The 15407-nt window shown below is 41.7% G+C and overlaps 1 protein-coding gene across 1 annotated transcript in view; it reads right to left on the reverse strand.

Annotated features, from left to right (window-relative positions):
* Positions 1 to 2303: 2303 nt before the first annotated feature.
* Positions 2304 to 15407, reverse strand: part of trim101 (tripartite motif containing 101) — a gene marked incomplete at its 3' end in the record, with an annotated part of 16250 nt that continues 3146 nt past the window's right edge. The window contains exons 2-11 of the mRNA XM_080468579.1: positions 11821 to 11996; positions 11554 to 11731; positions 10856 to 10951; positions 10444 to 10521; positions 9035 to 9190; positions 7936 to 7958; positions 7662 to 7801; positions 5706 to 5980; positions 2770 to 3633; positions 2304 to 2390 (exon numbers count right to left, since the gene is read on the reverse strand). Coding sequence (XP_080324705.1) covers positions 2304 to 2390; positions 2770 to 3633; positions 5706 to 5980; positions 7662 to 7801; positions 7936 to 7958; positions 9035 to 9190; positions 10444 to 10521; positions 10856 to 10951; positions 11554 to 11731; positions 11821 to 11996 — 2073 coding nt within the window. The remainder of the gene's footprint in view (positions 2391 to 2769; positions 3634 to 5705; positions 5981 to 7661; positions 7802 to 7935; positions 7959 to 9034; positions 9191 to 10443; positions 10522 to 10855; positions 10952 to 11553; positions 11732 to 11820; positions 11997 to 15407) is intronic.

Raw genomic sequence — 15407 nt, forward strand, 5'->3', positions numbered from 1 at the left:
TCAGCGTGACCACCAGTGTTTGGTTTCACTGTTTTGTTGTTTGTTTGTTTGTTTGTTTGTTTTGGGGGGGTGCCTATTTCCAAAGAGGAAAAGTTGTTAACCTTTACATTATGACTCTCAAAAATGAATTCATACTTAACCAAAGTACATAAAGGCAAATGTGAAACATTTATTTTAAATTGAAAGTAATCATCCAACTCTTTGGTCTTGCAGTACAAGTTTACACCACAAGGTGATGTATTGAGTCAACTGAAGAAGCAGCAGATGAAGAGGAGTAAGAGGTAAAAGGATGTGGTATTATTGTAATGGGCATGTTTTCGCCATAAAACCACCTAAATTGCCTTCAGATGAATAATTTCAAAGCACCAATCTTGAGATGCAGACTCGAGGACTGATGTTCTGAGGAGATGAACGTTCTCCTCCATGTCTGGACCACAGCAAATAATAGTTGGAGAAACCAGGAACCAAAACACGGAAAGCCCGGTACTGAACTGACAAGAACAACAGTGACCTGGCTTACATTTCACAGTCTCCTTTAAAGATGTATGTCATATTTAAGTTTGTTGTCATAAAATGAATGTTCATGAATATTCAAGACTGGTGTAGTCTTTGTGATAAGCAGGTGTACACCAGGTGTATACCAGGTGTATACCTCCCTCGGCCAATCTGGAATTGTGTAATTACTAACTAAAAAAGAACAGCCAAAACTCAGAAATCACGGCTAAAGACAATCTGGGAACTCAGGTGTCTCAACACCGCCACCTCAAGGACAAGATAGGTTATGACCTAAATTTCACATCGTGCCCCAGTTTCCTCCGTTCAAACTGACACTGCAGTGAGCGATCATTCTTCGTCTTTTCTCCTTCGACTCCCTCTTGTGGAACAGATTCAGGTCGATGAGGAGGAGGAGGAGAACGGGGAGGAGGAAGAGCAAAAGGAGGTGTCGTCGGGACTCCTCATCTCAGTCTCCACCTGAAAGAAGAGGAGTGTTTTCTTATGAATGTCAGGGACTCAATGTCAGGTGAAATGTTATTATAAAACTCATTTCAGTTCAGGTGTGGTCCCCACCTGATCTGGAGCTGTAAACTGTGAGCATTACAACCTATAAATAACTACAAAATCTAATATTTCCTGCAGTTTCAGAGCCAAGAAGTACAAATATATTCTGAAATTATTCACATTTAATGCACTGTTTTTTTAAATCGGTTGAAAAGACACTGAAGAAAAGTCATTATTTTCTTAGCTTTCGAAACCTTTCTATTAGTCTGCTTTTAATTTAGATAAAACTTCTGAGACGTCAGGATTACTCCAGGATATTTTCACAATCTCACTGTCTCACCTGAAGAATGGTTTGATATTACACTCAAACCAAAAGATATCATTTAGCTTTATTTATTGAATTCTGATCGTGGACTTGATAAGAAATGTTTACTCCAAACATTAAGAATGTTTTTGGTTTATTTTTTAAAAAAGGACTGTAATATTGACTGAAGCTTCTTTATGAACTTGCACTTCCATCAAATTCTATTTAAATCCACAGAAGAAGACAAATCTACAGTATTTATGGTTTAAAATAAAGTAAAACCCTTTAGTTCATTAAAAAATGAAATTGTCTTCATTTTATTGATTCAACTTGTAATTAATTGAAAATCTTATACGTGTTCACTGTTTTAGAGAGCTACTCTGAGCTGTAATGACAAAGTTTGGCCACAAAATGTCAGCAGATGCAAAAGGAAAGTGACTGGATTGGGAGTTTGTATTTGTAATAATGAAGCAGGCTCCTACTTTTGGAGACACTTCGTGTGAAATTACCACAACAATCCAAAAACATTAAGTCACTAATTTCTCTTAATCTACAACTCAGAATGGTGAGTTCAGAAGCTTATTTCTTTGAAGGACTTTCCTTGAAATAAGGCTGTAGATTGTTTCATATAATTTAGGCACAGTGGCGGTATCATCATGATTAGGGCTGCCGGGCTGCCTCAGGGCCTCGCCAGCTCACCATCATGTCAAAAGTTGAATTCAACCACCTGAAAGTACCAAAAAAGGGCCCAGATCCTCAGGTCAGGAACCATGGTTTTAGTAGATATCGGCAGTATTCCAGAGACTTTCTCTCAAAATGTCAATTGTTTTAAAGAGAATCATGAATAATTTGGGTTTTTCTGGAAAGAATTATAAAGGTATGACTGAATGACAGTAAAGTTAAATTAAAACACCTGAAATGTAGAAATGTCAGGTGGATTGTAAAATAAAGTGTACCTGAGGGGTGCAGCAGTGATGGTGGGTTTTGCCTCCCGCCGGCGTTACGTACAAATGAAGCAGCCGATGTAAGCCCAGACCCTCTGCAGGATGACCAGGAAGGCCAGCAGGTAGAAGATCAGAGTGACGGCCTGGAGGAAGACGGAGGGATGGACGAGAGAGTGGTGGATGAGGACAGACGACGAAAAGGAGGGTTCAGGAGAGAAAACGAATGAGGAGAGAGAAACAAAGAGATGATGCCGCGAGGAAAAAAAACCATGTAAAAGGACCAAACAGTGAGAAGAAGTGACGGGTTCCATCCTTTTCTTCTCAGAGAAGAAGAGAAGATCAAGCTGCTGAAGCTGTGTGGAGGCCAAGCTGCTAGAGGCGCCAGCAGCAATCAAAGAGAAGACAGAAGAAGAGAGAGAGCGGAGGCGGAGGAGGCGGAGGAGGCGGAGCGTCATCAGCGAACAAGAGCCTGGCCGAGGATGATGATGATGATGATGGTGGTGACGAAGGCAAGGCACTGACCTTGGGGGAGACATTAGTTTCCATGTTGGGGGTGAAGTCGTCCAGCTTGCGGCTGCTCTCACCATCTCCCACAGATTCTACGTCTGCGTCCATCCGGCTGCTTGAGTTCTCGCTCAGACTGTGGCTCTTCGCTTCAGAGTCGACCTCACTTCTATCTCCAGCATGCCCCTCTCTTCCTTTGTTCACTCTCTCACTCTCCTCTAACTCTCTTTCTTTAAGCTCTGGCGTTTCATTAAGACTCAGGACTTCTCCATTTTCACCTGTTTCACCTGTTTCACCTGTTTCACCTGTTTCACCTGTTGTAACGTGAACTTCAGTCACGTTCGAGAGACTGAGATCAGTTTCCTTCAGCAGGGGCTGGTTGTTTTGGGGAAAACCATCTTCGTTGAGATCTAAAACTTCCTCCGTAGCGGGCAGGCACCCCCGGCTCTGCTGATCCTCCTCCATCACCTCCTCCACCCGGTTCTCCTCAGTCTCAGCAGCCACAGAGGAAGCAGGTTCGAGGTCAGCTCCTGGCCTTGGGGGTTGTGGCTGTGTGGCAGGAGGTGGAGGTGTGTGAGGTCCAGCGTGGAGCAGAGTGGACAGAGGGAGTTGCAGGTGTAGGAACAGGTGGGACCCACGCCACTCTTCAGACTGAATCTCACGTTTCTCCTGAGCTTCAGGTCCGACCTCCACTGCTCCCCTGACCTGGATGTCAGCTTTGGCCTTCAGGGTGAAGCCGTCCTCCTGCTGCGACCAACCCGTGGTCTCCTCTGCTGGGTTTCCTTCAGGAGCAGGTAGAGTCGGGGGAACCGGTGTGTATGTCGGGTAGAGAGCAGGAGCGTTTCCCTCCTTTACCTGCAGCCCTGCTGCCGCTCCTTCACTCTGACATGTGAAGGAAGATAATGAACCATTTACAGAGAACTCATTAGATCAGGGGCGTCAAACTCCCGATGCTCCGGGAGCCACAAACAAAGCAATTTGAGCTCAATTGGGCCAGTAAATAATAGCATTGTAATCTATAAATAACTAGAACCCTAAATCCCTGTCTTTGTTTTAGTACAACAAAATATAAATATATTATCAAAGGGGCCATAACATCCAGCGTTTCACCTCCTCCTCCTCCTGTTCTCCTGTTCTCCTCCTCCTCCTGTTCTCCTCCTCCTCCTCCTCCTCCTGTTCTCCTCCTCCTCCTGTTCTCCTCCTCCTCCTCCTCCTGTTCTCCTCCTCCTCCTGGTCTCCTCCTCCTCCTGGTCTGGTCGGTCCAGAAACCTTCAGTATTCTAAGTTTCTAGCTCCTCCTTGATTTTCCTCATTTGAATATTGGATCATAGGAGCTGCATTCAGAATCTGCTGTGTCTGTGTGAGCTGGACTGGCTCCGCCCACACATGCCCATCTTGGGAAGAGGAGGAAGTACTTCCTCTCGTGGTGCCATGTGCCAGAGCAGAGCTGCCTAATTGTGGGAGGAGTCAAAGGGAGGGCCTACCTTGATTGGGATTGGCTAAACCCCTGATGACACTATATAGGGTTTGATTTCTGATTGGCTGCTTGGAGCAACACACTTTTTAAAACCTGAAACAAGCCAGGGACAGAGAGGACAGACTGTCTTCACTTCTGGGACGTCAGTCCAGGTATGGGGACGATTAGTACTGCTGGAGAACCTTTAGAAACTCAATTTTGCATAATATGAGCCCTTCAAGAAGTTAAAATTTAATGATCTATCCTTTTACAACACAGACAAACCTGCAATTTGAATAGAAGAACTGTAATTTCAACAAACTCAAGCCTCACTTCACCGCGTGCTTTACAACTTACAGATCACAGTGGATTTCTATTAAACTGTTTACGTCTTCAAGGCGTAAAACTTTGGTTCACGTGTAGCTGGAACTCAAAAAGGCTTGTTCATTTTATGAACAGAATAATTTCTCAGAATCAATAAATCATCTTTAATGTCGACACATTTCCAACTCCCCACATAAAACAGACTAAAGTGCGCCCCGAGTGGTCAAATAAATGTATTGCAGTTCCTGTCATAATTTCTCAAAAGCTGGCCAATTTCATTGCGCCGGCCTGATTGGACTCTCTGGCGGACCGGTTCTGACCCGCGGGCCGTATGTTTGACACCCCTGCATCAGGTACTCATGAATCAAAATAAAAGCAGTTATATGACATTTCCCTGAGAGGACAATCCTTTAGATGTTTAGACACAAAAAGCCATAACGATGCTTCTTCCTCGTCTTTAGGCTCATCTCTTCATCAGTCTTCATAGAAGATCATCAGCCTCCATCTCACCCGACACCCGGCCTCCTCTCACCCATCTTCACCTCCTCCATCACTACATCCATGACTCTTCCTCTTGTCCTCCTGCCGGGCAGCTTCATCGCCAACATCCGTCCTCCTTCAATACGTCTGTGACGGCTGAGGATCAGCTGCTGAGCGCTGAATGTAACTGATCTTTGAAAGCGTCCTGCGACTGCCGGAGCGGGTTAATCACTGTGTTATACAAGTTAACTAATGATAAGTCATCACAAACACTTTTCTGTGACGTAGTTATTGGGCTCATCGGTCCTTTAAAGAAAAGATTCCCTGTGAGGATCCGAAAAGGTTAAAAAAGTTGAAGTGTGAGAAAACAACCCTAACCCATCAGCACAGGCCGAAACTGAAGAGCAAAGGTAGGAATTAGCAGTGGAACTGATCTGCAGTGTGAATCAGGAGGTTAAAGTCGACCCCAGCAGGTCTTCACGTCAGGAGCAGCAGTTTCTGAGTGGGAGAAAACGTCTTTTCAAGTGGATAAAAGTGTTTTGTACCTGTTGTGTGCTCATCCCGTCCTGCTCGTCACAGACGTTTCCCTCTTTAACTGCTTCCAGAGCTGCACATCTCTCTGCATCTTCCTCCTCCTCCTCCTCCTCCTCCTCCTCCTCCTCCTCCTCCTCCTCTTTAACCCGCCCTGATCGCACATTGTCTGAGTCCGGCCCGTCAGCCTCCAGCTGCATCTCTTCCTCAGCCGTGTCCTCAGAGTCCATCATCAGCCCCGACCCGGGTGGAGGCGGAGCTGCCGGTGTCTGCTCCGGTACAACCGGCGGTGTTTTCCACTCTGTGACAGGTTCTGCCAGCGAGCTCTGGATGGGGGTCTCCTGACCCTGGTTTTCTTCTGTGTAGTTCTGGACCAGAGGGTCTTTGGGTTTCTCTGGTTCTGGACCCACTTCGGGTACTTCAGGAACATTCCCTGCAGCTAAAACAGGATGATGGTGTGACTCGGATGCTTCTGACTGATGTTTTCCTTTGACATTAACTTTAGTCATAATTATATTGCTCACATGAGACTATCTATATATATAGACTGTATTACATGTTGTTCAGTAAATAGCCACAGGCTGCTAAAAGGTTGTCCGTCCAACTGATTAAAGACTCAGAACAGAGTCATGATGCGGCCGATTGAACTTATGCCTGCAGAAGGTATGACTTCTAGTGACCTCTAGTGGTCACTAGAATATAATTCACAAAAACTTGAATAATATAATTATGACAGCACTAATGTTAGAAGCAACAGAAAGTACTTTAACAAAAGAAGCCTGTAGCTATAAGGGAAAGTGAATAGGGCCCAATGTAGAGCCTTGTGGTTCCCGATAGAGGAAAAAGGCAACAAAAGCACTGAGGAACATTAAGCAATTCAAAATAAATCTGTTAAAATAATGTTTCTGTCAGTCCTATAGATGTTTTATTATCAGTATATTAGGGCCAAACTGCACCTACTGAACTCAAAATACAAGATTCATTATGACCTATAGTCATCTTTGGAATCATGAATTCAGTACTGGTGGGAGGCAGGAGGACAAGACTACAAAACAAGATGTTATGCGTTATAAAACTACACCTAAAAAGAATTTAAGGAAACTAAAATGGTCCCAGGATGACAGCGTGTGGTTCTCCACAGGTCATGCAGAGGCCAATCTGCTGGTGTCGGCAGAAAACCACCAACTAGCATCAAGTGAAACACGTCAGTTCCATAGAGACAGGGTAGTACGCTCCGGCTCCACCGGTTGCAGGAATGTAAGGTGGCCGGAGTTCAAACAACGGAAGTAGATTTCATAGTTTTTTATTTTCTCATTTCATTTCGGTGCTCAAAATCAATATGAAGTCAACAGGGCACACCAGATAACCAAAGATATTTTACCACACAAACAGTGAATAATATCTGCGGAACAATATAATCAGATAGCATGTCTGAAAAGGAGTGGTGTCAATATTTTTTATTTTTAAATAATTAATGTTTTAACTTTTAATTATTTAATTATAATATATAATCATTATATTATAATTAGATAATTATATTATAATTATTTAATTGTAATATATAATCATTATATTATAATTAAATAATTATATTATAATTATTTAATTGTAATATAATGATTATATAAAGACAAATTAACTGATGAAAAGATATCAATAAAGTTCTGTTTCTTTTCAAATAATTAATGTTTGTAAAACTATACTTAAAAAGGGATACACAGAGCAAGTATGCTGGGCCCCATATAGAGCCCTGTGGCGCTCCACAGAACAAATAGAGACACATTTGTTGGAGTGGGAAGAAAACCAAGAGACATAAAGATAATTAGTCAATTTAAACGTATTCAACACAGCTGGACGGTTTCCATCAGTCCACAAGGGAACGGACCAAACTGGAGCTCCTGGTTGAGCAGTCGGACTCAAAGGTTCTGTCACGACTGTTTTTAGAAGGAACACAGAATCTAAAGAAACTCCATCAACAGATACAGTTACTCAGTTTCTATTGCTTCTGGATTCTTCTTCTTATGAAGGAGTTTCATGTCCAGTTTTTCAATCTGATCCCAAACTAATCCTCCCCATTTCCCCATCAGCTTGTTAAACTTTAAAAAGCAAAGGTTTCTAACCGTCTCTCTTCTCACGGCTCCTGAATTCGACGCCCCTCAGAGCGTTCTCCTGCCGGCTGAAGTTCAGCCTGTAGCGCCTCAGATTCTCATAACCGGGTTTCAGGGTCTGCTGTTTATAGGAACTGCTGGCTGTTTTCACTCTGAGGAGAGAGAACAAGAAGATTAAGCTACGGAATGATATCCATATAAAACAAAAAGATTATTTCCATAAGAAAAAGACATTAAAGTACATTTAATTGTGATTTTTGTTAGAGACTTTTCTCGTTTTACTCACTTTGTGATGAGCTCTCTGGAATTCTGATAGAAGGTTTGAGAAAAATAGCAGCAGAATTTTAGATTTCAGCACGAGGTCAACACAGAACCATCAAAACGCAATGAAAAAGACAGAGAAAGACAATTAAGACAGACATAAGACATTTTTCTCCATTTAGACGCTGATAATGTAGAGCCACATGTGGCTCCTCAGGCTCCGGTGACACGACGACGTTTCGCTTCAGAAAAGTTTTGCATTTATACGGCAACATTTACAGAAACACGGCAGAAACACATGAAACGATGTAGTTTTCATGTCGGGCCACTAGTGGGTGCTGTTGTTTGTTTTTGTAATGAAACCACGCGGTCGTGTTAACGTGTTAACGTGTTAACGTGTTAACGGGGCCTCAGTCCTTCTGGAGTGGCTCCCTGAAGCGTTCAGAACTTTATACACAAATGAACCATTTTATCCGATTCTCATTTTGTTTTGAATTATCGAATGAATGAATAAAATGTTTATATCGGATATTATCTCAGTAGGCACAGCTGAGATTATTCAAAACAACAACAACAAAATTAGATAAAAGCACAAAGAACAAAGAACCATAACAGAGCAAAGCAGAGCCAGAAATAAGTAATTAAATAAACATTGGGGCATTTTTGTTCCAAATGACCTTTGAGCCAAAAGTCACTAAAACAACTAAAAATTAAAAAACAGCTAAAATTCTAATGTTTGCTGTTGTTTTAAAACAACACAGGGTGTCCTTTTAAAGTTTAAACCTAAACAAACTGATACCAATATGGCTGAAGAAGCTAAAATGTATTTATTTATTGTATTCTTTTTATTAATCGTAATATATGACTAGGGTAGTTCCTTTACTTTCTGTTAAATGTCTAAAAAGGTCAAATTAAACAGCTGCAAAAGTTAAAACAGCTTAAAATGATTCCAAACGTTCTAATTTGTGTTCATGAAATTTCAGGTGCTGTTCTGTTCTCCTCATGTTGAAGGTGAGACATGTTGAGCAGCTTCAAGCTGATTTGATTTGATGGAAAAAGAAAAGTTGTATTTTCTGGTCATGAAGTTTGCGGACCCCTGGATTGTTGTGTCGCCTCCTGCACACCTGAATGAAAACAGTCGGGTCCGGCTCCTCCATGCTGCTCTTCGCGCTCTCCACCAGCTTGTTGTTGGCCTCCACCTGGTCGCCATAGCAACGGGCCAGCGCCAGGACGTGACCCGTCTTCTCATCCTGCTCATCGCTGATCTGCTGCGTCATCGCCTTTGGAGTAACAACAATCAGAAATAACTCGATTGATACGGCACATTTTAGTGAATCCCTTGAAAATCACATGTTTTTTGGGTGATTCATTTAATGCAAAGATGGAAAACGAACGCAAAAGAAGACCTGTTTTGTTGTCTGTTTACACGACAGTGAAACTCAAAACACAACTTTCTGAAAACACTCTGACTCCGGTGGAAACGCTGCTAATCATCCTGGTCACCATGTTGGTAGAACTAGTAGTTCTGCACATGCTCAGTAGAGCCAATCAGAACAATGTTTCCTCCGTGGTCCCAGTCCTTATTCTCCTGGGATTTGGTAGTTTTATTTTGACAGTCACTGTAATAACAATCCAACTTGGTACTTTTTTTTGACAGTCACCATAATAACAATCCAACTTGGTGGTTTTATTTTGACAGTCACCATAATAACAATCCAACTTGGTGGTTTTATTTTGACAGTCACCATAATAACAATCCAACTTGGTGGTTTTATTTTGACAGTCACCATGATAACAATCCAACTTGGTGGTTTTATTTTGACAGTCACCATAAAAACAATCCAACTAGGTGGTTTTATTTTGACAGTCACCGTAATAACAATCCAACTTGGTGGTTTTATTTTGACAGTCACCATGATAACAATCCAACTTGGTGGTTTTATTTTGACAGTCACCATGATAACAATCCAACTTGGTGGTTTTATTTTGACAGTCACCATGATAACAATCCAACTTGGTGGTTTTATTTTGACAGTCACCATGATAACAATCCAACTTGGTAGTTTTATTTTGACAGTCACCATAATAACAATCCAACTTGGTGGTTTTATTTTGACAGTCACCATAATAACAATCTAACTTAGTGGTCTGTCCACTAGAATGTCCGTGTTCTCCTCTTGTTAATGTTAAGAGCTCATTGTTCTCTGCTGCATGAGTGTGTGTCCTTTCATTAAAAAAACTAACAACAGCACTAACTAGTGACCAAACAAGAAAACTACATCGTTCTCAGCGTTTGTGTCGTAGCTGTGAAAATGGACATGCAACAGCAGGTTGCACAGTTTTAAATATTCTTACATTTTTTACCTTGAGTACAGTGAGCTACTTTGTGAAAGTTGCTGAAAATATTAAAATCACAATGACGGTTTCCTTCATGAGAGATAATGTATAATCAGTGTGGTTCTCAGCTCTCCAGGTCAGACGTTATCTAGAGCCACGGAGCAGTTAGTGTGAGGAACCGGGAATGACCTCTGACCTTCTGTCTCTCCTGCAGGATGGAAAACATGCGGCCGAACTTCTCGCACACGGTTTGTTTCTGAGTCCGACAGTCGTCCTGCGGACGGGAAAGACAAGTTTTACGAGCAGAGACTTCACGTGTCGCAGGAACTGGACACGGTGGGAATGAAGCAACGAGGCCCGCAGAGCTGCACCCCTACAGGTAACGCTTTGAACTGCACCCCCACAGGTAAAACTTTGAACTGCACCCCTACAGGTAAAACTTTGAACTGTTAGTGAGATTCATAAAACGATGCCAGGCTTTGATTCAAGCAAATACCACAAATACTATTATTTGTGTAATGTCCCAGATATGAAACACACACACACACACACACACACACACACACACACACACACACACACACACACACACACACACACACACACACCTCTATGCTTCTGCAGGTTTCCTCCAGCTCATCGATCACAGATTGCACTTTGTTGTTGAACGTCCCGACAGCATTGATTCCCTCGTTCAGTTCATCCTCACATACAAAAAAATAAGCATTAATTGATTGATGCTGTTAATTAAAAAAAACACTTCTTTCAAAGTCATTCAGTTCTTAACATTAAGACGACTGTAATAGTATTTAACTGTGACTCATACACGTGAAAAACTATAATAATATTTACTCTTGATGGGAAATAGTGTGTCATAAAGAACCACGTGACTGTAATCCCACTACCTAGGAGAGGAGCTCTGCTCACCAAGTGAAGCATTAGCATTAGCGTTTTCAAAAAGTTGCCGTTTTTGGGACCTCTTTGGAATATCCATCGTCGTCACTTTGACCGGCTGAGCTCAGCATTAGCGTGATCTAAAACTGTCTTTCCATTAGCTTCATCAAAATCTGCTGTCGCCAATCAGGAGCAGCTTGGTTGCTGTTTTACTGAACTCATGTTTACCTCATAACTCCTGAACTGACTCAGTCCTCCTGACGGTAACTTTAACATTTTATCATAGATTCTTTTTTTTTACGACCATCGAAGGAGGAATGTTTTACTTGTCGTAACAAAAGAATCTATGATCATACGTTTAATGACGACAAAATGAAGATAAATTCAGCGAACATTAGCATTAGCGTGCTACCTTCCTCTGCTGGTAGACGTCTGTGAGCGGCGCCACCTGGCAGGTCCGATGAGCTCCAAACACTTTGCAGAGCGAGCAGGTGGGAACCTGACAGGTGAGGCAGTAGATGTTGACCTTCTCGGCCTCGTGGTCCGGACACCTGACCTCGGCAGGAAGTGGAGGAGGAAGAGGGGCGGGGCTAGAAGGAGGTGAACAGGAGAGGTCTCCAGGTAAACACGTTGGTTTGCGTGCGCGCGAGGGCACGTGTTTGCTCTGGTTGGTTCTCACCTGGAGCTGCAGCTGCTGACTTCTTGCTTGTAGACGTCGATGATGTTCTCCACCAGCAGGTTCCTCTGGAGGCCGTAGACGCCGTGGCGATCCAGCACCACCTCGTGTCTGCAGGACGGGCAGTGGAAACGGCCGCTGTTCACCATCATGGTGGTCCGAGCCTGGAACAGAGACGGCTGGACGCACCAAACAAGAAAACACGATCTTGAATTTTTGCAAATGTCGTAAGTACACATCTCTACAAAACCAGAGCTACACTTGGTAGAGCGCAGAGCTTCGCCAACAACGCAATTGTTTGTGGAACCGAGTTAGCATCGCTAGCCTGATAGCTTAGCTCATATCGACGCTAACTAGCCTGTCAGGTAGCTACGTCACTGTGTGAAACACAGAGCAGGGAGTGCCTCCATGGCAACAGCCGCTGATCTCCTTTAATCTCCTTCATGAGGTATGTAGCGCCGCATTATGTAATAACTACGGAATATGTAATAATGTAATATATTTTCAAGTCATGATGCAATAACGCCACATTTTGTAATAACTTGTTACATATTGCAAAGGTTCCTACAAAATGCAGGTTAAATAATTAAATGCCCTCAGCGACACAATCTGGTTTAATTTCTTCAAGAAAAAGAAATGTCTGGTGGAAATACTGGTTGTCTTGTAACTTTAAAAACCTACCGGCCGCAATAGAACCTGATTTAGACCCTGAATTCTACCGAGGCTCTGTTCGCAGTCCTAGTGAATCGTAATCTTTTAGAACCATGTGTATGGATGAAGAGCAAGATTTGTTACATTAATGCATCAAATTGTTACATTTTCTTAAAAAACACCCACATTCTGTAATAACTGTTGCAATGTGTAACAAGTTATTACAAAATACAGCAAAGTTAATTACAAAATGCTGAATTATTACATCATGAGGTGAAAATGTATTACATTATTACATAATGTACCATTATTACATAATGCAGTGCTTCAAGGTGCCTCTTTCATCTGCTTTGTATGGGAATTTTTTGGGATTTATTCAGAAACGTTGAGCTGTTATCGTCCCCAAATCTAATGGATTGGTCCTTGGATGATGACAAATCACGGCTGAAAATTTCCTGCAATTCGAGGGAGTAGTTTGTGCAAAAAGTTGGTAAAATCAGACATAAATACAAACCAATAAATAAATAAATAGACGCCGCCAAAAACATAACCCTCTCGCCCAACTTTCACTGGTGAAGGTTAACAACAATGCAAATAACTCAAAGGCATGCAAAACAACCTCGGAGTGACAGAGAAATACGAAACAAACACAAAGAGTCTCACAATGACCACAAAATCAAGCAAAACAGCCACAAATAAACCACAAAATAAATCAAAACGACAAACGAAACAACTATGAAAAGAGGCACAAATCAACTGTAATAGACAACAAAACTTACAAAATAAAAAAAACTTACAAAATAAAAAAAACTTACAAAATGACCACAAACAGACTGAAAATGGGCCAAAAATGTACAAAACAGACAACAAATATTTAAAATATTTAAAACCAGAACTATATCTGCCAGACATACAGAAAAGCTTTTAATAAAAAGACATGAAAACAAACTGACAAAAACAACAGGAGGACAGTTTTCTGTGCGTCTGGTTGGTGAACGTTGTGTTTTAATCTGCGCTCGGCTTCGTTTCCTCGTCCAGACGTGCCAAACCCCCACAACAAGATGCATGCTGGGAACTCAGAGGTGAACAGCAGGATTAGTTCATGTGGTGGATCTGCTTCAGTCACTGGGTCGGAGCAATGTGGGAAACCCCCAGCTGACGCACGCGCACACACACACACACACACACACACACACACACACACACACACACACACACACTAACCTTTATTTACCCTCCTGCTTTCGAAATAAAGTATAAATAACACAGGAGCCCGTCTGACCTTATTCCCATGACGACCACTCAGAACTCTGCAGCTTCAAACTATTAAAGCTAACACGCTAAACACACGCTAAACACACGCTAAACAAACGCTAAACAAACGCTAAACACGCTAAACACGCTAAGGCAGGGGTCTCCAACCTCGATCCTGGAGGGCCCCTGTCCTGCATGTTTTAGTTCCTCCCTGCTTCAGTTTACCTGAATCTAATGATGATGTCATCACCAAGGTTGTGAAAAAGCCCAATAACGAGCAGCTCATTGAAATCAGGTGTGTTGAAACTGGGAGGAGCTAAACCTGCAGGACGGAGGCTCTGGAGGACCGAGGTGAGACACCTCGGCGCTACAGAGTGCAGCCGTAGTCTGAAACACAACGTGTTAAAGCTGCGAGGGGGCAGCAAAACTATCACACAAGTTGTAGGAGGATTTCTTTACAGGACCTTCATAATAAACTGTCGATCATCAATGAGCCACAGCCTGGTAACTAGATTACAGTTACTGATGTTTATGTGGCCATGTTACGTTCAACATTATCACCAAAATATCTGGAACCTTTGGAACTCTAGAGCTCCTCTAACATGCAGATTATAGAGCATCTTCCTCCTCCCAGCAGTTTGGAGATCAATGTTTCAGGATCCATCAGGAAGTCCGACATTAACTTAATTCTAAATTACTACTGATCACGAGTTACAAATAAGTATCTGTGGTTTAACCCTGAGGGTCATTAAAGAAAAACACAGAGAGGTTATATATATTTTGTGAAACCCAATATAGCCCTCTCTTTATATATATATATATATATATATATATATATATATATATATATATATATATATATAATACACATTAATGTCTATGAGCAGGATTACTTTCCGTCTTAAAATGAGGTGATGATCCTTCTTCGTATTTAAAGTTTCACTCACTTAACCTGTACATACTGTTCTTATTTCATGTTTTCAGAAAAGACACGATAAAGTGGACGGCTGCCACCTGTCCCGTGCAGGGATTGGTTGACTGCAAAAAAGTGGGCGGGGCCTTAAAAAAAATAGAGTTTGAAAACTGTTGCTTTGACACAAAGATTTATTAAATATTTTTAATTCCGCTTCATCACAAACCACATGTGTTTGAAAACACGAGGATAAAGAAGAGACTAATTATTCACAGACGCGTGTTTTAGTTCCTTTTCCACGTCGCTATTATTACTTCATAAAGCCCATTTCTGCTTGATTCAGAGTTTAAACCAGGAATACATGATGCAACTTTTAAAGAGTGGGCTCACAGAGGGGAAGGAATTCATGAGCTTTTTGTTTGTTTTCAGGATCGTTTTGCATCTTGTGTCTATTTGTTGTTGTTTTACGTGTTCTTCGGGTCAATCAGTGTATAGTTTTGTTATTCTAGATACAACATTGGTTTTGCAATGTCTTGTGTTCATCTTGTGTGTCTTTGTTGTTGTTTTACATCTTATTCACAATTACAAATGTATGTCTGTGTGTTTAAATGTAATTTTAATGAATATTTGTGTTGTGTTGAGTAAATGTACATGCCTTTTCTCTCTTGTTGGGATTGTTTAGCAGGTATCTTGAGTCCTTCATGACATTCAGAGTAAGTTTTAGTTCTTTTTTTTGACAGTTTTTACATTTTGTCTCTTTTTTTTTTTTTTT

Source organism: Lipophrys pholis (genome assembly GCF_963383615.2).
Source record: "Lipophrys pholis genome assembly, chromosome: 8".
Taxonomy (NCBI): Eukaryota; Metazoa; Chordata; class Actinopteri; order Blenniiformes; family Blenniidae; genus Lipophrys; species Lipophrys pholis.